General features: G+C 36.6%; 2 protein-coding genes across 3 annotated transcripts in view; both read right to left on the bottom strand.

The window, feature by feature from the left end:
* dab2ipa (DAB2 interacting protein a) overlaps positions 1-3,264 on the bottom strand; it is a 122,330-nt gene extending 119,066 nt beyond the window's left edge. The window contains exons 1-3 of one of the 2 annotated variants that reach the window (XM_067414256.1): positions 2,936-3,264; positions 1,739-1,860; positions 1,259-1,385 (exon numbers count right to left, since the gene is read on the bottom strand). In XM_067414256.1, the coding sequence (XP_067270357.1) occupies positions 1,259-1,385; positions 1,739-1,860; positions 2,936-3,008 (322 nt within the window). In that variant the 5' untranslated portion in view covers positions 3,009-3,264. The remainder of the gene's footprint in view (positions 1-1,258; positions 1,386-1,738; positions 1,861-2,935) is intronic. The other variant, XM_067414254.1, reaches the window with a different exon arrangement.
* Positions 3,265-3,785: 521 nt separating this feature from the next.
* phf19 (PHD finger protein 19) overlaps positions 3,786-23,475 on the bottom strand; it is a 40,852-nt gene continuing 21,162 nt past the window's right edge. The window contains exons 11-15 of the mRNA XM_067414244.1: positions 22,159-22,308; positions 21,621-21,690; positions 18,507-18,592; positions 13,632-13,727; positions 3,786-5,807 (exon numbers count right to left, since the gene is read on the bottom strand). Of these exons, the coding sequence (XP_067270345.1) occupies positions 5,474-5,807; positions 13,632-13,727; positions 18,507-18,592; positions 21,621-21,690; positions 22,159-22,308 (736 nt within the window). The 3' untranslated portion in view covers positions 3,786-5,473. The remainder of the gene's footprint in view (positions 5,808-13,631; positions 13,728-18,506; positions 18,593-21,620; positions 21,691-22,158; positions 22,309-23,475) is intronic.

The raw sequence follows: 23,475 nt of genomic DNA, 5'->3' as shown, positions 1-23,475 counted from the left end.
ATAACGATAGACAGACAACAGACAGAAAGACAGACAGACAGAGATAATAGACAGAGATGACAGACATGCATAAAGATAGACAGACAGACAGGACAATAGACAGACATAATGATAGACAGACAGACAGGACGATAGATAGAGAAACAGACATAATGACAGACAGACAGACAGACAGACAGACAGACAGACAGATAGATAGATAGACAGACGACAAACAGAGATAACGATAGACAGACAACAGACAGAAAGACAGACAGACAGAGATAATAGACAGAGATGACAGACATGCATAAAGATAGACAGACAGACAGGACAATAGACAGACATAATGATAGACAGACAGACAGGACGATAGATAGAGAAACAGACAGACAGACAGACAGACAGACAGACAGACAGACAGACAGACAGACAGACAGATAGATAGATAGATAGATAGATAGATAGATAGATAGATAGATAGATAGATAGATAGATAGATAGATAGATAGATAGATAGATAGATAGATAGATAGATAGATAGATAGATAGATAGATAGAAAGATAGATAGATAGATAGATAGACAGACAGACAATTAAACTTGATCTAGCTCTTATATAAATATATTTGCCTGTTTAATGCAATTGTTCTCTTTAACCTTTTCACAAACTAAGCGTTGGCATAATGTGTCTCATCCCCAAATTCAATGGCATTGTGAAGCAGAGCCCCTATTAGGCAATTCTAAACAATAGTGTTCCTGTAACCATCATAATTATGCCTCCCACTGCAAATTACTGGTTTCCAGCCTGACTGAGAAAGATCTAGACAAACGGAAAACAGTAGTCTACAGTGCGTTCCATCATGCTCCATTTCACGGGTCTGACAATTGCCGTCACATCTGAACTTTAACACAATAAAGGTGAGGGTGTAATTATGAAGTTCATATTGCCTAATATCTAATATGAGTAAAAGAAATACGTTCTGATACATTACATAAAGAATGGCTAAAATCTTTTTCACTTGCAAAAGCTATCCCTGCTATTAGCAAAGCATTGAACAGGCAATTTGTCAAAATCACTAATAATCACTAAAAGAGCAGTGTACTAGACTCAGGATAAAGACTCTATGGTAAGAGAAGTGCAGATAGGCAGCAGCAATCAAGCGATCACGTTCACTTTTGTCTTCCACTTTGCCACTTTATAGACTATTGTAAGATTCTTTGTTGTCCAAAGGAAGAAAAAAAAAACTGCAACAGGTGTGCAAGTAGATCTTACTCACTGCTGTTCTTGGTTTGGGTGCTCTGGTCCTTCCGGAGCTGAACTCCCTCAGGAATGCTGGTGCTACGTCGCAGGAGCCATACAGTGCACGATTCAGCTCGGCGCTCTCGGAACAGCAATGGACTGATCTAAGGACAGGTCACAGAAGCCATTCATAAAGTTGAAGTGTTGGTGGGCAAAGGCCTACAATTTAGAAGAAAGACTCTGTGCGCTGACCTTTTACATTGAACCTGTTGACATGTGCTGCCCCCTTGAGTTTAAAGGGTGCCATTAAATGTGAGGTCATAATCAAAAGGATTCAAAGCACATTTTTAAAGTCTCAATAACTAAGGCATGTCTTAATTACATATTAGCTAATATATATATATATATATATATATATATATATATATATATATATATATATATATATATATATATATATATATATATATATTGTATGTGTGTTTATGTATTATTATATGTGTGTGCACAAACATACCTCTCTCTTGTCCAGAAGAACTAATTGACATTCTGCAACCAAGCAAAACTTGACCTGCCATCCGATTGGCTCTGATAGTGGCTGTCCACAAGATATCCAGTGGATTGATGAACCTTTCATGTCTGTAAACAGAAACAATTTTTGGATCATAAGAAAAATGAGAAAAGAAGTTGAGGCCTGCATGGATCAATTGCAACCACGACAGGAGCAAACAGTGTGAGTCTAAGCATCTCCAGAAGGTGACCCGCTGGTCATAAATCCAACTGCCATATACAGCTCTATGAATGGGCAATCCTTCCTGCTTGGCTTTGATTCGGTGCATGAGTATGGTTTTGTATAAAAGCACAGTGCTAGGTGAACTAATTAAATAGCCTTCAATTTCTTTAAGTTAATTTACCAAGTTTAAAAAGAAAATTTAAGAGACTGTCGACAGTTGTGGTGCATCTCTGGGACTGTGCCACGATCCTGTGACATTCAGAACTGTTTTTATATAATTAAGAAAATTATAAAATGTTGCTGGCTAAAGGGCAAGGCAGTGAGAAATAATATATTGCTGAGACACAGGAAAAATATGAAATACTCTAAAATACATCTGTTTGCAGTTATACTCAACAAAAAGTCTGTTCTCCAAGTTAAAATTTTTATATTTATAGTTTTTCTATGTTTCAGTTAAACACTTGAAAAAAACATTTACATACATTCAGATAGTCAACAATATAAGGATGGTAGTTTTTAGACGAATTAACTAAGTTAATTATAATGCCAGGTTGGGGTAATTTGTCACGTGCTGTAGATGACAACAGAACATTATTTTTCAACACATCAGTTTGTTTATTGGCACACTTTTCTATTTTTTCCCAAGTTGTTTAATGATCATGACTGAGTGTGAAAACATGCTTAGACATGACAAAAAGTGTGTTTAACTTGATCTTTAATGTAATAATGTTTAATAGTTTTTCTTTGAAGATACTGTATATGTGTATACAAGAAACTTACTTAAAAAAAAACAATGCAGCCTACCAAATACTGACTTATCTGAGTAGGCTATAAGCCCCAGTCGACCTAACATGCTCCCAAAAAACAACCATAGTAAACACATGACAAACTTCCTCATATAAGCAAACATATTGACGATATATAAAATGACTTGAGAAAGCACGTTTCAGCTCGAAAATGATTGTAGGCCGATGTACTCACCGATGACCCTCATCCAGCCCTGGTGCTGACAGCGGGTGATGTACGGTGACATAGTAACAGGACCACTAAACATGTTGACAGAGTGCACTTTTCAACATGCAACGTTCCTGGACATTTGCTCACCTGATGGACGCCTCATAATGACTACTAAATGCGACATTAAAATGAACTTTTGGATAATGTAAAACGAATGACGCTGGTTTGCGCGTGCAGATTGTTGACCCGTTTGAGACGCGCGTGAGGGTCACTGGCTGAGAGTAAAGGGGACAAGACACGTCATGTAATACCTTAATTAAATTATCGGATTAAACTCTCCGGCGAAGAAAGTAAGTAATCTGTCCACAAACACAGGCCTCTCTCTTTAAAAAGAAGAAGAAGAAAAAAGTAAGTAATCTGTCCGCAAACACAAGCCTCTCTCTTTAAAAAGAAGAAGAAAAAGGAGGAAAAAAACAACAGACCGAAGCGTTTTGTATTTTTCAGGTTCGTATTAATTACACAATTAAACTGTAATTATGTTCAATTAAATGTAACAGAAATTAGATTTTGACCTTCTCTTATCCACTTGTTTCCTCTCAAGTAAATATAACTTCGTGAACGTGAAGGCCTGACTCATGAATATTAATTGCGTAACGTTACGTTCGTCCAGTAGGCGTACCTGATTGGGTGATAGGTAAAATACTCATGAATATTAATTAAGCTACTTGGAAGTTCAAAGGTTACAAAGGAACGTCAGCATAACTTAATTAATATTCATTAATTAGTTGACATTTTGCCAAAGGCTGTGTAAATGATGACCCACTGACGTATTGGGGTTTATGTATTTATTAAAACATTTTTTTAGGAAATTAAAGTAGATTTTCTTGGCAAGAAACAAGTTTTATACTTATGAAAAACACAATTTTCTTCTCACTCACATGAGATCCAATTAATCATGGATACTTCCCTGTGTATTAATTATGCAGAATAAAGAATCACACCTGGTACAAAAATTCACAAGACCACACCTTTACAATTATTGATGACAAACTGTTTAATTGGTCTGAAACAGGAATGAATGAATAATGACACATGCAAATTTGCACATTTAACATGTTTGAAAACTGTTCGAAAAAACAAAACAAAAAACAAATACATGCTTACCATGTACAACTTTGAGTGAGATGTATAGAAATGGCATTCAAAGCATTCAAAACGAATGAATTTTAATCTTAAACAAATACAACTCTGTCTCTTCTGAACCTTGTTAAGCTCCTAACTAAAACAGAAAACTCCTCTTTAAATGCTATCAAGTTCACAAAAACTTGAACATGATCAATAAAACTAAATATTTTTTTGTTGACAAAACTGTTGTAATCTGCATTCAATTTCACAAATGCCTTTCCACTGGGGTAATATTATAAAAGTAAAAGGTACATATTGAAATATATTTTCATATTTTTTCCTTTAAAATCAATTAGAAAATATAGGTACATTTATCCAATAATAGCTTGCATAGCTGATAAAACATGTTAATAGTGCAATAATAAAATGGGGCTAATTATTATATCCAATTATATACATGTAAATAATAAAGTATTTTTATAATGTTGTGTACTATAAAACTAATGAAGTCAAATTATAGGACCTGACAGCTTTAAAACTTTACATAACTTTCGATTTTCCAGTCAATCCAATCATCTGACAAGTGGATGTATCTCCTTCCAGATCCAACTCAAATATAACAACAATCTTTGGAGAGCTTTAAAAAAAACAATGATTTGACGGTCACATGAGGGCAAATGTTGAAAAGAGCCTAAATTCTATTGAAATGAAATGCAGATGATCCCTTTCCGCTTTCAGTTTCCTCCTGCCTGCTCAAAGCAGGTCTTGTATATCCAATCTGACGTGCCAGAGCATACAAAAGCATATAAAATAGAAAAATACTTCTCAAAGCAGTATTCGCTTCACTTTGGTTATATAAATCACAGAGAACAAATTCAAATATTATGATTGAACAAGAAAGATCAAAAGTGCTGGCTAATATTTTAACAGCTAAAAGTACAGCTGTACTGTAAATCTTAGGTGAACAAATGAATGTGTACTGATGTTCCTTCTGCAGAAATACTGAGAGATTTGAACAAAACAACGAATTACTTTAAGCAAACTACTCCTGGAGATGAGCACCCCATGTTTGATTAAACTCAAAACTTAACTGAAACTTACGGGGGCAAACTGTTTGAATGCGAAAACTAAACGGAAATGACTTCATGTTGCATAATACTGTCCTTTATTTGCTACCTAATAATGATAGGCTGTTATACTGTGTATGGTTAGTATATATTACTAGATTGAATCATGTTTGTGATGTTTAAAGTGCCCTAAAAAGACACTATACACGACTTCAAGAAAACCAAAGACTTGAGAGAAGTTTAAAAAACAAAACTGGGAAACAACAAAAACAAAACTAGAACTCTTAAACTATGACTTTCAGAAAAGCGATGCAGGAAATAACTATGGGGAGCGGCTCCACATCTGCTCCACACCTCTGCCCTGTGATGTTCAGTAAGGTGTAGTTCCTTCCCACTCCACTAAATACTGCACCTTGCCTTCAGGTGTGATCCTACGAGCCAGAACCTGATACTTCTCCCCGCAGGTGAGCCTACCGGCCGCCCCGAAATAGCTGGTGATGGAAGACTTGAGGTGAGACAGCGAGGAATCGTCCTCGCTGATGCTCTCGAAGGTGTGGCTGTCGATGTTGTTCTCCATCATGGCGTTGTTCTCTTCTCCAGGCATGCTGATGGGGCTGAGCTCACGCTCCACCATCTCTCTTTTTGTGGCCAGCACAGTGTAATTAGAGGAGGGCAGCTTCCTCTTCCGACTGCCCACATTTTTCCTGTAAAGAACATAAGAAAAAAATGTTTGGTCATAATATTTCAAATCTCTATATATTAGTGCTGTCAATAAAAAAATAAAATAGCATTTTTTCTGTAATTAATCTCGGTTAAAAAAACGTTTTTAATATTTTTATATTGTAATAATTTCAGTTACTCTCCAAAATTAATGTAGAAACAACTCAAATACAGTATGTTTGAAATACTGCACACTGTACTGTCCATGTCCAGAAATATAATAAAAACATCATCAAAGTAGTCCATATGTGGCATCAGTTAGTTAATTAGAATCTCTTGAAGCGATCCAAATAATGAATCAATACGCTCATTCACAACCGTTTGAATCTGACCGGAGACAATGCTGAATAAAGTCGTAGTTTTTGTTATTTTGGGACCAAAATGTATTTTCGATGCTTCAAGAGATTCTAATTAACTAACTGATGTCTCATATGGACTACTTTGATGATGTTTTTATTCCCTTTCTGGACATGGACAGTATAGTGTGCATACACTTCCATACACTCTCAAAATATAAAATATCTTAAACTGTGTTCTGGAGATGAACGGAGGTCTTACGGGTGTGGAACGACATTAGGGTGAGTCATTAAAGACATCAATTTCATTTTTGGGTGAACTAACCCTTTAAGACTGCTTATGAGAATACTCAAAATGGACAAAATTGGCATGTTGGCTTAATTATGCATCTTATTGTTTGTTCAAGCGCGAAGAGAACTCGATTCTTGCGCACGTCGTCTTTCAGACGAGGGGTGCGTCTCAATCAGCTCCCTAGTTCAGTAGTCAGGGCACTGGTCCAGGGGTCGGCCACATTCATGTACACGATAAATTGATTCACCGCCTAGGAGCTGATTGAGTCACAACCAGGACATTCACAGACGGCGCACTTTGTTTTATCTTGTCCCGTTCGAATTATTTAAAAGCATTTGTATGAGTTAGAGGGTGATCATATAATGTAACACTAGCCAAAGGATGATAGAAAAAAACAGATGCTGCGTTAATTGCGCCAAATATTTGTACTAAATACTTCCTGTTATCATTTTATTTTTTGAAATAGAGTGAGGAAAAATAAATAAATGCACTACTGTTCCAAGAGTTTTGGGTAAGTAAATATTAAATTTTTTGTAAAGAAATTAATACTTTTATTCAACAAGGACACATGAAACTGATAATTATATTAATTAAAAAAATAGTGAAAAAAGTGCATCACTGTCTCCACAAAAATATTCTGTTTTCAACACTGATAATAAGAAATGTTCCTTGAGCACCAAATCATAGAATGAGTAATGATGTTAAAAATTTAGCTTTGCCATCAGATTAATTAAAATAGGTATTATTTAAATAAAAGTATTTTAATTAGAAATATTTTAGATCAAATAAATGCAACCTTGTTTTAAAAAAAATCTTCCTAACAACAAATTTTAGAGCGGTATTGTAAATAAATAAAATCACAGCTATAAATACTTCTGTTTTGAATCATTTATGACATTAGATATGGAAGGTAAAGGAAGCAGAGCCTTGCATTGTGGGATACAGTACTGCAAATTTCACAAATTTGCAAACTGCTCAATATACATTCAAGTATAGTATTTTATGCTATTTTATTTAATATTTCAGGTAAATGTGCACTATTATTTATATATTTTTATGTATTATCCAGCAGCTAAATATTTAAGAAACTTTAATATAAAAAGGTGCAGCTGCATTGATGCACTAAAACTGTCCACCACAAGATGTCGCTGTTCAACACTGAATTTTATTCCCTAGCTGTTCGCCGTACCCTTTCACTTGCCTCTGTGGGCGTTATGGCATTTTAAAGGTCACACAGCAGAACTGGACTTTCAGTTTTTTTGTTTTTTTTTCCCTGCCTGCCAATCTTCTAGGGAGTTTCCAATCTGCATAAGCTCCGTAATGACCACACTTCCCTGCCCAAGGGCATGTGTAACGGGGGAAAACACAGCAAGATATCAAAACCCAATGCTGAGAACCTCCATTTCAGAATCATTACAGCTGCTAAAATGGGATGTAGAGCTAAACAGTATTAGTACATGAAAGCCAAGCACGGAAAGCAGATATGTGTTTGTGAAGTGTTTGATCTAGCCCACAACGAGGATGCGCAGTAGGGGACAGGGATCTGTCGACCCTCACAACTTATCCAGTCGAGAAAATCCAAGTCGTGTTAATTTTCCTCCACCCTCCCTCTCCGCCTCTTTCCAAACACCCTTAGGAACACTGCAAGAATACTAATGAGCATTCAAATCCTAAAATAAATAAGACAAACTATGGGAAAATATCAAATAATGAGTTTGGCAGTGTCCTACCAGCCATCCATCTAACTCCTGTTCTCCACGCAGGCCTTTGCTTTCATTGGTTGCGGTTTCTCCAGGCCCAGCGCAGCGGGTGATGAAACCAAAAAATACAGGACGAGTATAAGGGATTACTAACTGCACATGCATCTGGCCTGCGGGACATGAGGCATTTCTACCAGGAATTTCAAGAGCTTCAGAAGAAGTGGTGACTTACAGCGGTGACTCAACCAAGAGAACAAAAAAAAAAAGATCTGCTCGGCAGTGTCAATAACGCTCCGCAATGAAGACAAAGCTTTGCGAGCAAGTCGAAAAAGGACCGGCCAGAAAAAAGATAGGAGGGACTGAAGATTTCATAAGGAATGCTTCATCCATATATAAAAATTCTGTCATTCATTTTCAAATAATTATTTTGAATCTCTAGTAGATGGAAAATCCTGTGACTATGTCGCTGACATGATGGAAAAAAATAATGACAATAAAATAATTAAATTTTTTAGGTTATTTATTCATTTAAAAGAATGTGTCATGCTGTCATTTACCACACAAACACTTTTAGGTCACACTTTAGTTTAGGGTCATTTCTCACTATTAACTAACTATTAACTATGACTTTTGCCTCAATAAACTCCTAATTACTGCTAATTAATAGTTAGTACGGTAGTTATAAATAGAAAACATTTTGTGAAAAATATCTACAGATTACAAAGGTATGCTGGGAATTTAGTTAAACCTCAAAACAACAATTCAGACAACTTTCCAGATCATATTAAAACGTCTGCACTCACAAGCATGAGCATAAATAGAAAAATAAATATTCACTATTGATACAATATAATATAATTATAAAATGCAAATATGTTTTTTAAAGTGCTGTCAAATCAATTAATCATTGTAAACATATTACACACACACACACACACACACACACACACACACACACACACACACACACACACACACACACACACACACACACACACACACACACACACTTATTACGCGGCTCTGTGAAATACTTGATTCTGATTGGTCAAAATTGCATTACAGCAGTATGTTATTCCCAGATAACAACTGCACATCCTGGTACTAACGAGTTATCTAGACCGGTACTACTCGTATGCTTAACGTGTCATCTTGTGCCTGAAAAACACTGAAAAAGACTTCACCACCACAGGGAAGAAAACTTCAAGGTGTTCACACAAAAATGAAAATTAGCTCATGATTTACTCACCCTCAAGTCATCCTAGGTGTATATGACATTCTTCTTTCAGACGAATAAAATCGGAGTTATATTAAGAAAGTCCTGGCTAATAAAAGCATTCTAACAGCAGTTTTTGAAGTCCATAAAAAAAGCATCTGTCCGTCAAATAACGTGCTTCACACAGCTCTGGGGGGTTAATAAAGGCCTTCTGATGCAAATCAGAGTTTGTGTAAGAAAAATATCCATAATTCAGACTTTAACAATTAAAGTTTCGCCCGATTGCCTTCCGTATTCAAATTATGGGAAAAGTGTCAACACTTCAACACTTTTTCAAAACTTCACTTTCAACACTTTTTTCCACTTTTTCCGGCGATCAGCCGGAGCTTTAAGTTTTAAATATGGACATTTTTCTTACACAAACGCATTCAGAAGCCCCCAGAGCCGTGTGGAGCACGTTTTTGACAGACAACTGTATGTTTTATGGACTTCAAAAACAGAGCTACAACTACTTCCATTATAATGCTTGGATTAGCCTGGACTTTTCAAATATAACTCCAATTTTATTTGTCTGAAAGAAGATTGTAATTTACACCTAGGATGACTTGAGGGTGAGTAAATCATGGGCTAATTTTTATGGGTGAACTATGCCTTTTCAGCATTAATTTCAACATGATAAAAACAAATATTTTCAGCAATAGATAAAGGCTTAAAGCAGTTTGGAACTGTTTTTCTTCGCAGAAGCTTTCCGTAAAAGCTAATCAAATATTTAAACTCAAGACAATATTTCATGTCTAATTTGCTTGAGACTAGTAGCCGTGTAATAAGCAGGATAATGTACACCCAGCCGGTTGATATCATATTGTATCGGCTGGGTGTACATTATCCCTTACAAACACACACACCCACACACACATACATATATACATATACATATATGTGTGTGTGTGTGTGTGTGTGTGTGTGTGATCAATTAAAGGTCCCGTGGTATGAAATTTTCATTTCATGACGGTTTTCAACATTAATATGAGTTCCCCTAGCCTGAATTTTGTCCCCAAGTGGCTAGAAATTTTGATCGGTGTAAGCCAAGTTTTTCTCTGCCTTTGAGAAAATGAGAGCTCAGACGAGCTGATCTTGAATTCTCCTGTTATGGTGTCATACCAGGAAAGGTTTCCTCCCCTTCCTGTGCTTTGACCGCCCAGAGAATTAGTCACAATGTCAGCAGCACAGGCTTTACCATATGGATTCGACAGCACCGCCACAAACAGTGAGTAACAGTGTTCATTAATGCCTGATCTGACCTTAAAGTTCACACAGACTTTCTTTCTAAATCGTTTAATACTGTCAGTCCTGCCGCTGAACATCTTGATGCATCAGTGAATCAAGCCAGTGACTGAAATTATAAACTTCACGTCATTTCTGTTAGTAGCATGAAACAAATCTGTTATTTAAATGATTAAACTGCAGCTGCTCGCGCCTTACTAAACCACGCCCCCTCCGTCACAATCTCATTTCAAATGCAAAGATGTCAGCCAATCACAACAGTGGGTGTTTTCACTGAAGTCTCACAGCAGATACACCCCTTCAAACAGAGCATTCAAGACAGTATATCAGTATCAGTATAGAAAAAAATGCCTTTTATTTCTAAATGATGACATTTTTTGATGTAAAAACCATACTAACAATATAAGTACACCTCAGGAAACATTATATAATAATAAAAAAATCCATGTCATGTGACCTTTAATACGCACCGAGGGACGAGTCTGGATAAAACTGCGTAACACCAATGAATCTATGGTAAATCGCTAACATGCCACAGGAGGTTGAAAATACCTGGATAATATCTTTGACCTTCAGCGCTAAAGGAAACCAAGATATGAAACCCCAAAAGCTGACAGACCGACATTAAAATTCCTAACTGACTGATGGCATACTCAGTTCAGACGTGGTTTCACTCCCATTTTCATCCTCCACTGACTCCATCTTTAAAATAAACAGGAGGAAACAAGTGGCCATAACCATAAATAACCCATAATCTGATGCCATATTTCTCTGCGAGCTGTCAGAGACGGTTTACACACAACATCAGGTGTTGATGGACGCCTGTTATTCCTCTTTAACTTGTGGGCAGCAGAGTGCAACCCCAGCAGGAGAGGTGAGAATCTACTGTGACAGCCGCGCTGCCAAATTGTCCCACTACAGCAATATTGATTACACTGCAGTGTAGCCACGAAGAGGACACTTGTGAAAGAGCAAGATGAAAGCTGTTGAGGATACTGACCTGGAATTCCAGCGAACCCACCATGGTCATTCCAGCACCCGAGTCAAATTGACAATTGCTCGAGCTCATGTATAATAAAAAGCAAAGCAGTTAGAGGCACCCTGCCGGCCCAGTGGTTTAGATGATATCATTGATGTCAACACTTCAAATGTCATGACAAATTAGCTCCCAGAATACCTCAAGCTCGCATCGAATCGAACCGCAATACCACTTAAGTTGTAGTGCAGGGTTAGCATCCACGGTTTCCATGGCAACAGGGTACCTAAGGGTTCGGAAAATGGTCCAGGACTGAAAAGATGCATTGGGTTGACCTCATGTGTCACATGCATGGCTTTAACTTCCCTTATTTGAATCGTGCTGTTGCAAGGATGTACAAGAGTAGAGGTGATTCGCAACAGCCTATGAAGGATTACATCACTCCAGCTGCTAAATCTAAAGCCCCATGTTCAACATTTCAAAACTCCCTGAAATGCCTGATTGTAGTCTTGAGTTTTCTTTTGGGAACAAAAAAACATCAAAATGTCAAAAAAAAAAAAAAGAGAAATTATATATATGACTGTCCCATGTTATATATATTAGCACTGTCGCTTGTTATATATATATATATATATATATATATATATATATAAAGACACCTATGTACAGTATGTATGCATACATGTATGTATGTATGTATGTATGTATGTATATATTTATCTTATTTAACATTTATTGTTACTGTTTTAATTAGAACTTTTTAATCACGAAAGCTTCCGAGAAGGGACTGAAACTCAGGGTTGCCCGAAGTACAACCGCTTTACACCTCAAAGCATAGACTATACAAGGCTATCAGCTCACAGTTAGAAAATATTTAAATAAATGTTATAATCATAATTAAAATATTATTTTATCAGTTATACAAGGCATATTTGTTCAGTGAGGACTACGAAGAAGACAGATATAGACATAACGGTCAAGTAATTGTACAAGCGTCCTGGTAAAGCCCTGTCCACTTCCAGTTTGATCAAAATACATTTTACACATATGAATAATTTTGAGACTGTTACAGATACAGATATTGGATCCACTGCACACCCCTGCTAAATAGTTTTACTGACAGACTGGGAAGAGATATGCTGCAACAATGTACAAAATGAAAAATAATGTTTTTTTTATTTATTTAAACATGAAACCAATTCTAGTAGACCTAGAAAAAAAATGAAGACTTCGTAAAATGGCATAATATGGCCTAAGAAATAAAATAAAAAATAAAATAAAATGTGACTCAAAAACGTACAAGAAATGCTAACAGTGTACTCAATGCAAATCTGCAAGTATATATATATATATATATATATATATATATATATATATATATATATATATATATATATATATATATATATATATATATATATATATATATATATATATATATATATATATTTTTTTTTTTTTTAAATCAGGGATGCAAACACATGTATGATTAAAAAAGAGAGAGGTTATCGAAGCCCTCGCCCCGCTGCAAATATCCAGATACTAACATTGCCACCAACCCCTGCCATCCCCGGCCCAGCCCTATAGGCACAGAGTAAAATGAAATTCTGGAAATGTGTTGCAGTGGCAGATACCACAGACCAGTTTTCAGGAGAGCCACACTGGTAGGACAAAATCAATAGGAGAGCCACTTTTAGCAAAGTGTAAAAAGTTACATCCAATTGCATATCTGCTTATCAAGCTGTCATCCCTGAACATACAATGTGCAATGAAATAAATTCAAAGGGCAGATTTATTTTTTCAGTAACACTGTGGGGGTGCACATCTTTGGTGAGTTATGTGCCTCACTGTAAAATTCTATGTAAAGATTCTGTATAAATTATGTACCTAACACTGTATTATGTTTGCTCTGACCCACCAACAGAACCTGTTTATTTTAATCTAGTCATTGCCACAGAGAGTTGGCAAACAATTCAAAGATTATGTTCATTTTGAAAATACAAAACATATTGTTATTTGCAGATCTGAAGAAACGGAAATGTACCTGAAGTCATAGGAGACGCTGGTGGTGGCGGAACCAGAGGTACTGGCTGCGTCGGTGGAGTCCTGGTCCAAACTGAATGTTTGTCCTGAACTGGTGCTAAGAATGAAGATGGACAAATCCATAAAGAGATACAGAGACAAGGAAAGAGTGTTCAATTGTGCTCAGTTAGCAACCCATTTTACTTCTATAATGTGACATATTTCACAGCAAAAAACTATTACTGAATAGGGCTTGATTTTACTAATCAGGAATTGATTGAATCTAGTGTTGTTATTGTTATACTATCGATATATTGTCAATTAACACATTTTTGTTAATTGAAATAAAGCTGAAATGAAATTAAACGTATTCACTTATCAGGCATAACTTTATGAACCTAATATTGTGTTGGTCCCCCTTTTGCTGCCAAAACAGCCCTGACCCATGGAGGCACAGACTCCACTAGAGCCCTGAAGGTGTTTTGCTGAAAGAGACTACAGCCACCAGGCCATTTCCATGAAAGGGTGTACATGGTCTTCAACAACGTTTAGGTAGGTGGTACACGTCAAAGTAATATCCACATGGATGGCAGGACCCACGGTTTCCCAGCAGAACATTGCCCAAAGCTTCACACTGCCTCCGCCTTCTTGCCATTTTCCCATAGTGCATCCTGGTGCCATGTGGATTCTGCACATGCACACGGCCATCCACGTGATGTACAAGAAAATGTGATTCATCAGGCCAGGCCACCTTCTTCCATTTCTGTCCAGTTCTGATGCTCATGTGCCCACTGTTGGTGCTGTTTTGCTCACCCTGACTGGTCTGCGGCTATGAAGCCCCATATTCGCAACAAACTGTGATGCACTGTGTATTCTGACACTTTTCTATCAGAACCAGCCTTAACTTCAGAGCAATTTGAACTATAGTATCTCGTCTTTTTGATAGGACCACACAGGCCAGCCTTCACTCCTCACGTGCATCAATGAGCCTTGGCCGCCCATGACCCTGTCGCCGGTTCACCACTGTTCCTTGCTTGGACACTTTTGATAGATACTGACCACTGCAGACAGGGAACACCAAACAAGAGCTGCAGTTTTGGAGATGCTCTGACCCAGTTGTCTAGTTATCACAATTGGGCCCTTGTCAAATTCGCTCAATTCCTTACACATGTCATTTTTCCCCGCTGCTAACACATCAACCATGAAGACAAAATCATCACTTTGCTGCTTTATATATTCCCACCCATTAACAGGTGCTGTGGTAAAGAGATAATCTGTGTTATTTACTTGCCCTGTCATAATGTTATGCCTGATCGGTGTATATGTTAGATGAAAAACTTAAAAGAAATTAGAAATGTTGTCTGGGCAACTAAGTAAAATAATTTAAGTTTAATAAATTAAAGCTAAATAAAATATACAAAGAAAATGACAAAATAACTAATTAAAACTGAAAATAAAAAAATAGATAATTCAAAATGTTAACAAATACTATTAAATTAACTTGATTCATATTTTCTGCCAGTTGCAACAATTGTTTGTACACTGTTATGGATTATCAGTAGGGCTGTTGATTTAACACGTTAATTAGATTAATTAGTTACGGTAAAAATAATGCGTCAAAAATTATTAAGGTATTTAACGCACTCGCACCAGACCTACTTAGGTCATCAAATATTTCATACAGTTGTTTGAATTCAATATATGAGACAAAAATGCCCGTTTGAGTTTGAGTCTGAGGGTGTTTTTAAACTGGGCACGTTTGATGTGGTCCGCGATTGTTCCCGCTGGTGCTAAGCATGAATAAACTTGCCGGCTCACTCTTGCTCGTATCCAAGATAAATTATCATCATCACTTACAGGTGTTTTATTAAACTAAATACATCGTCATCTGATAAAACGCATGCACAGGTTACTTTTCTTGCGCACCTGTGTCCCTGTTGCTTTCACATTCGCCTGGATCGCGACGCAGTTTAAGCTCAACCAAACTCAGACCACCTCCTCCAGGCAGTCTTGAATTCAAGCTCAGCTCACCCGGGTCCACATGACAGCTTTTACATTTCCAACTTCTCATGTAAACCGTGCCTAGTTTCAAACTAAACTGCCAGTGTGAAACGCCCTCACATTTGCATCATGATATATAAGCAATAGGCTTATCACACGAGTAACGAGTGCAATATCACAAAAGTTCTGTTTTTCTGTCCAGAATAGCACGAGACGAGTGCAAAAGCGATATTGATCTCCTACAACAGTTTAATAAAATAGATTATTAAATAAGTTAATATTGTGCAGTTTTTACCATTTTCATTAAGAGAATCATTTACTTCACTCCTGAATGAATCAGCCATTTGAACAAATCGAATGAATCAATAAATAAATAAATTAATTAATGACTCAATAATGACTTACTCCATTAGACATTAGCCGCCATTTAAAATTTTTTATTTAGATTATAATTGCATTAAAATAATTTAATATTTCCAGAATAATAAAAGCAAACATTAAAAGGTATAGTTCACACAAAAATATTTATTTCTGAAACTTAATAGTAATGTCTATTTGATTGTTTACACAAAAATGACTTTAAATGATCTTTTGGGAGTAATTTCTCAGCCAAATTTGATGTGTGATTATTTTGCGCTGAATTAATCACCACATTGTGTAATTAATTAGATAAAATGTCAACGCTTGACAGCCCTAAATATAAGATAACAAACAGTTACGATTTAAAAACTCAACGGTTTCAACTCAAATCTCTTATCTCCATAATTATTCATGTGGTGAAATACTGTGTAATAAGTGGTATGACTGTCGTATCCCTTAAATGTCCGTCTAATTTAAATTTGCCACTTGCATCTGCTTTCCTCACAGAAGCTTTGCATTTAAAGACCTAGTAAAATATTTCAACTAAAGTCAATATTTCAGGTCTAATTATTTTCTTATGTGGCAAGTAGTCATGTAAAATTGGGATTATGTACATCTAGCCAGTTGTTATAATAAAACCCTTCTGAGTGATGCGAAACTTGATCACACTGTCTGGGTTTTAATCTGCAATAACACCTGCCTTGATATATATTATTATTCCTTACTTATATTATACTTATGTGTGTTAGAACCCCCGAAAATCAAGTTAATTAACAGTTAAATAAAACAATAATTGGAGAAAAAGTTGTTTCAATTTGACTTCATGATACTAATCTTATCTTTCTCAATAACTTTAATCTCAGTCTTACTCAAGAGGCCAAAGCAAAAGGGCTACTGAAGAATACAAAAGAACAGAGTTGATCCGACCTGCTGCTTGCTATTCAACACATTATACAGCGCTGGGATTGTGACTATACCAGAGTTTATCAGGACTACCATTCAAAGGACGGCAGTCATTAACTACAGTTCACGGCTTTGTGATGAAACCCAACGTGCCCTTTTTATTATGGCCGAAACCAACTCCAGATTTCTCTTTTATACTCTTCAACAATCCCTCTCAGACAGCCGCTTTTGCCTCTGAAAGCTTTGTCTGCCCCAATAGTGTTCCCAATTCTCTCATTATTCAGGCCTGTTTGAGAGATGATAACCTTTACAGAAAAGTATAATTAAATCGCTTCACCAACCGTGTTGATAAAAAAATATATTTTTCCGTTGGGTGGGGTTGTGATTGGGGAAACATTGAGAGACCTTTCTGATATTTCAAAGGGAAAAAGATGGAAATGAGCGTGATTGTTCGAAAGCCAAAAAAATGGATGCTTAAACATTCAAATCAAAGGTAATGAGAGAAGGTTAAGCGTGCTGTCTGTTGCCGCGAGACTGCATTTGATTGAGACCTCATTATGTACATTGACGGAAAGGTGACAATTAATTTCTGGCAGTTTTAGCACAGGTGAGGCAACTTTATCAAAAAATGAAAGGGCAGACGTTTCAAATCCGAAGCATGCAGATATCTGTATTAAGCGCTTAATTGTTACGACGTGCCTCAGAGTCCCAACGAATAATTAAGAGGACAAGGGTGAATAATAACTAGAACCACAACATAAATCGATTATGCAATCTTATGGTTTAATTATGGACTTTCCGCACCAAATTTAAAATATAAAACACTTGGAAAAACATGGATGACAAGATTTTGATGCATTAATAAACTCTATACTATGATGAATAATATTTTATATAAAGATTAATATATAAGGTGTAAACAATTTTTATTTTCTGCTAAAATAACTAACATACATAATAGTATTTCGTTTTTTTGCTTATTTATTTATTTTGTAAAGTGTACGTTTTTACACTTTACATATTGTATTGTGGTAATGTTTTTTGTGGGATATTAAATTATTTTGATTATATAATCTATTTTTATTTTATTTTTTATCTGAAAAATTAAAAGAAAATAAAAATATTTTTTTAAAAAGTGTGGCATCAGTGGAAAACAGCTTGACATTATGGAACGAGTGCAAAACACTAAAGCACTAAAACACTTTTTTTATTCTTATGGATATTTAATAGTTTATTTTAGACTCTATATTCTGATTGGATGATAAACATTTAAAGTCATACTCACATATATATATATCAATATACTCACACCTGTATACTCAATATACTCACATAATATATGTCAATATACTCACACCTGTAACTACACATCAGTTATAGTCTATATTAATAAACTACATTATAATATTATAATAATTCTATATTTATTTCATACCAGTGTCCAGTCCCAATTTACATTGGAAAATAAAATAAAATAAAATAAAATAAAATAAAATAAAATAAAATAAAATAAAATAAAATAAAATAAAATAAAATAAAATAAAATAAAATAAAATAAAATAGGCTTTGAATGATTTTGGAGCAAAAAACAAAACAAACACCATTTGTGTTGAGTCAGTTAAGTTCAATTCACCTCTTTAAACTCTGCAGCTCGTCCAGCGTGAAGTCGAAGATGTTGGCCATGTGATGATTGGTGCTCCAGGCAGAGGTGAGGTCATTCTGCAATGATGCCACAAACAAAGTATGAAAAGCTACTTTAAATTCATTTAATGGCATTGGCTCATTGTCATCTGGACGATACAATGATAATCACAGCTTTGATTATGACGATCAGAGCCTTCATGGCTGTTATAGTCACTGTTCTAGTCACTCTAATGCCTTCTTTGAAGTTGCTCGTGGCATTATTAGTCGTTCAGCCTGGAGTTTCAAGGATGTGTAGTATAAGAAAAGCATGTCTGGGGACTGGAGACCTCTCAGAAGGATTTGTCAGTTAAATGCTTTAGAGGATGACTGTAATCCTTTTTAGAAAATTTTGAAAGACAGAATGAGAGGGTAAGAGAGGGTTAGGGAGTAACAAACTAAAAGTAGCGACGTAACCCACCTAGAGTTTGTCAGTAGCGTGACTACTTTTTCTACTTGTCGGTTGTAGTGCAGCTGAATTCTTGCGCTAAAGGATAGCTTGACTCTTCAGCTACTTGAAATCATGAGTAGCTTGTAGCTTGACTTTCAAAGAAGATTCTCCAACAGTGAGAGAAAAAAGGTGAGGGAGAGAAAACCAAAGCGAGAAAGAGGCAAAACAACGCATGAGAGGGTGGGGGGTGGGGGGCGATGCAAAGACTGCATGGCAGCAGGCATCAAGGAATATAAAGAAGATCACCACAGGGTGCAGAGAGATGCTAGAGAGAGATGAAGAGAGGCAGGAGAAGATATCGAACAGTAAACTTCACACGGGTCATATTTAAATGTAAAAGTCTTGTAGAAACATGGTTGAAATTTAGAAGAAACAAGTAGCAATTCGCTTGGCTGCATTAAATTACACCATTGAGGAATTCAAGAAACTTCAAGAAGGGCTAGAGCACAAAATCTCAGTAAGGGAAGCTCAGATTTGGACTGAGATGTCAAACATACTCTCAGAAGTCCAACACTTCTCCCCTTCGTGAATCTGATTTCAAGAGGACTGCACTAACTGAATTATTTAGTTGTGTGTGTGTGTGAGAGAGAGAGAGAGAGAGAGAGAGAGAGAGAGAGAGAGAGAGAGAGAGAGAGAGAGAGAGAGAGAGAGAGAGAGAGAGAGAGAGAGAGAGAGAGAGAATGTGTGTGTGTGGTCTAGTGATAGATCAATATATATCAGCTAGGCCAGGATTGACCAACCTGAGGTTTGTGATGGAACTGCAGGAGGTTTGTGAGTTGATGTAAAGCTAAAATTTCCATAAAAAAGTAAAATCCTAATAAAAAAATAATAAACATTGCAATTCCAACAGGGTCCTCGCACCAATGGTGCTCGGGCCCTAATGAAATATTTTGTTTACTTGCATGGCGTGTGGTGATTAACAGAATCCTGAATAGGGATGGGTACCGAGACCCGGTATTAAATGAGCCCCGGGGCTAAATTATGAAAGACCACAGTATCGATAAGCTCTGACGCTGTCGGTTCTGCGGTCGGTACTGGAGCAATGAAAAAAATACACTTACTATTTATAATCGCTATATAGATGTTATATTGCAAATTCTATATTGCCAGCTGTTTCTATAAGCAATAAAATTAAACCATGTGTTAGATTGTTGCTATTCGCAAACCAGAAGAACGAGAAAGCGATCACTCATGCAGAGCTCCTGTGACACGACCGTCACTGTGAGTGACGATGGCCGACAAAAGCTTACTCTGGTTACACTTCAGGTATATGATATTAATCTAATTTTATTTTTGATTTTGGTTGCCAAGAATTATAAATAGATATGAGGTAAAACTATTATAAACTTGCCGCATTCCGTATTGCACAACTTCCTTCCCTTCACAGCGGTAAGCAGTGGTTCCCCCTAAACCCTAGACTTAACGTCAGAATCAGCACAATCAGTGATTATTGTAAAATGCAGTCTCTACTGTTACTAAATTGCGGGACGTGTTTGTTAATAAATAGATAGGGTTATTGAAAGCACTATAATCCGCGCAAGAGTTTCCAACTTCAAGGCGGCTTATGTGTGTGTGCTTCAAATCCAACCGTAACTTGCACATTAAAGTACTTTAGGCTTCGTCTGCATGTTTAAATCAAATACACACTACAAATAGCCTATGTCAAAAATTACCGCTTGGAGAGTATTCACTTTAACACAGTTTATGTCTTAAATAGGCGTATTTATAAATTCAAGTGATAAATACACGTTAGTGGTGGCCGGCTGCATAAACTGCTTAGACTTAGTAAGTCATCTCATTATCTTTCTTTAAGGCAGGACATAACGTTTTAAAATCATTTAAATAAAAACATAGACTGGCCTATTTTCCATATATATATATATATATATATATGGAAATATAAGACTATATAATATAAAGAAGATTATTACTCCTTGGCTAACTGCTAGTTGGTCAAAGTAGTTCTTAACATAGTGTTTTTGCCAGTGTTCAGTTCATTTTGACAGCAAATTTTGATTTAGTTTAACTCAGTCTTTTGAATCTTTAGTCATATTTTAGTACAATGAATTGTTTTAGTTTTAGCCAGTCAGTTAAATATCATAAGATATTAGTCAACTAAAACCTAACAGGTTTACCAGCTCTACTCCTGCTATCAGCTGGTTTGCATTTCTTTAAAATATCCAAACTCATTATAATCTCCAGAAGTTAATATGAATGATACTTTTTGAAGGTTTGAACATGCTTTACAGAAAAAGATTTAATAACGATTATATTAGACATGTCTTTTTTTTGGTTGTGATTAATATTAATGACGGACAGCAGCAGGTTTATTAGGCTACTGTCTCTTTAAGGCCGATTAAGTCTGATATCCTCCCAGCTGTTTACATTCATAACCGACTGCGTTTACGTGAATACTCACCAAATCTGACATAATTTGACATATTGGAAAGTGAAAGAGAGCTCAATTACTTGTGCAATGACGTCTGAGAGGCAACTGGCCTAGAAACCGTTTTTATTAGACAGACCGTAACATCAGAACACAGATTTCAACCAGACAAGAAAGGTCATGTTAAACGGCTGTGTTGAAGTGAAATGTTACGCAGGTGAAAAGCTTACATTAGGAATTGCATCCTCTAGCAGCCACTTGGACCTCTTCTTTTTCCGCTTCTCTGCAGGAACAGAGTTACTGCAACAGAGGAAGACGAGAAACATTCAGTCGACATAATTGAGCATAATAACAACTGAACTAAATAAACTGTCATTCAATGCATCATCACCACCCACTAAACATGTCATTACAGATTTGAGAGCCAAAACTATTGAATCCTAAAAAGGAGATGTGGCTGTCAAATGTAAAATTATAGGGGAGAAGCCACGTGTCTTTCGGTGCATTCATTACATTCTCAAAGCATGGAAAAATCGAAATTCCCTTGAAACGTTAAAAGAAATTACAACCTCAGTTATGATCAGCCAACTGGATAAACCAAAAACATAATAGCGCTGCAAACCAATTCAAATATTAAATTGGGATCAGTCTCATTATAATACATTTTATTGTTTCCATGTGACATTAACAAGAGGTACCATTCATAAAAATTGGAGGCACTAATAAAGAAAATAAAGTTTAGAAATGCCCCGAAAAGGTGAAAGTAACCTGCTTCTGCTGGCCCCTTTTTTTCGGCCCCTGTGGCCCTCACTGTTCTGGGCCTTCTCTGGGAACAACTTAGTTGGGGGGTTAGGAGGGACCCTCGTCCGTAACCGGAAAATACATTTCCTCTTCTTGATTTCCTTCCCACAGAGAAACCTATAACAGGGTGTCAGAATAAATATACACTGATATACTGTTTATATATATATATATAAAAACACACACACACACACTCACCTAAAGGATTATTAGGAACACCATACTAATACTGTGTTTGACCCCCTTTCGCCTTCAGAACTGCCTTAATTCTACGTGGTATTGATTCAACAAGGTGCTGAAAGCATTCTTTAGAAATGTTGGCCCATATTGATAGGATAGCATCTTGCAGTTGATGGAGATTTGTGGGTTGCACATCCCATTCCACCACATGCCAAAGATGCTCTATTGGGTTGAGATCTGGTGAATGTGGGGGCCATTTTAGTACAGTGAACTCATTGTAATGAAACCAATTTGAAATAATTCAAGCTTTGTGACATGGTGCATTATCCTGCTGGAAGTAGCCATCAGAGGATGGGTACATGGTGGTCAAAAAGGGATGGACATGGTCAGAAACAATGCTCAGGTAGGCAGTGGCATTTAAACGATGCCCAATTGCCACTAAGGGGCCCAAAGTGTGCCAAGAAAACATCCCCCACACCATTACACCACCACCACCACCAGCCTGCACAGTGGTTACAAGGGATGATGGATCCATGATCTCATTCTGTTTACGCCTAATTCTGACTCTACCATTAGCTCGTGTAAATTGTAGCCTCTTTTTCCTATTTGTAGTGAAGATGAGTGGTACCCGGTGGGGTCTTCTGCTGTTGTAGTCCATCCGCCTCAAGGTTGTGCGTGTTGTGGCTTCACAAATGCTTTGCTGCATACCTTGGTTGTAATGAGTGGTTATTTCAGTCAAAGTTGCTCTTCTTGCAGCTTGAATCAGTCGGCCCATTCTCCTCGTACCTCTAGCATCAACAAAGCATTTTCGCCCACAGGACTGCCGCATACTGGATGTTTTTTCCTTTTCACACCATTCTTTGTAAATACTCAGATCGGCCCGTCTGGCACCAACAACCATGCCACACTCAAAATTGCTTAAATCACCTTTCTTGCCCATTCTGACATTCAGTTTGGAGTTCAGGAGATTGTCTTGACCAGGACCACACCCCTAAATGCATTGAAGCAACTGCCGTGTGATTGGTTGATCAGATAATTGCATTAATGAGAAATTGAACAGGTGTTCCTAATAATCCTTTAGGTGAGTGTGTATATATATATATA

This window comes from Pseudorasbora parva, chromosome 13 (genome assembly GCF_024679245.1).
Source record: "Pseudorasbora parva isolate DD20220531a chromosome 13, ASM2467924v1, whole genome shotgun sequence".
NCBI classification, from domain to species: Eukaryota; Metazoa; Chordata; class Actinopteri; order Cypriniformes; family Gobionidae; genus Pseudorasbora; species Pseudorasbora parva.
This window is presented reverse-complemented; position numbering and strand designations above follow the sequence as displayed.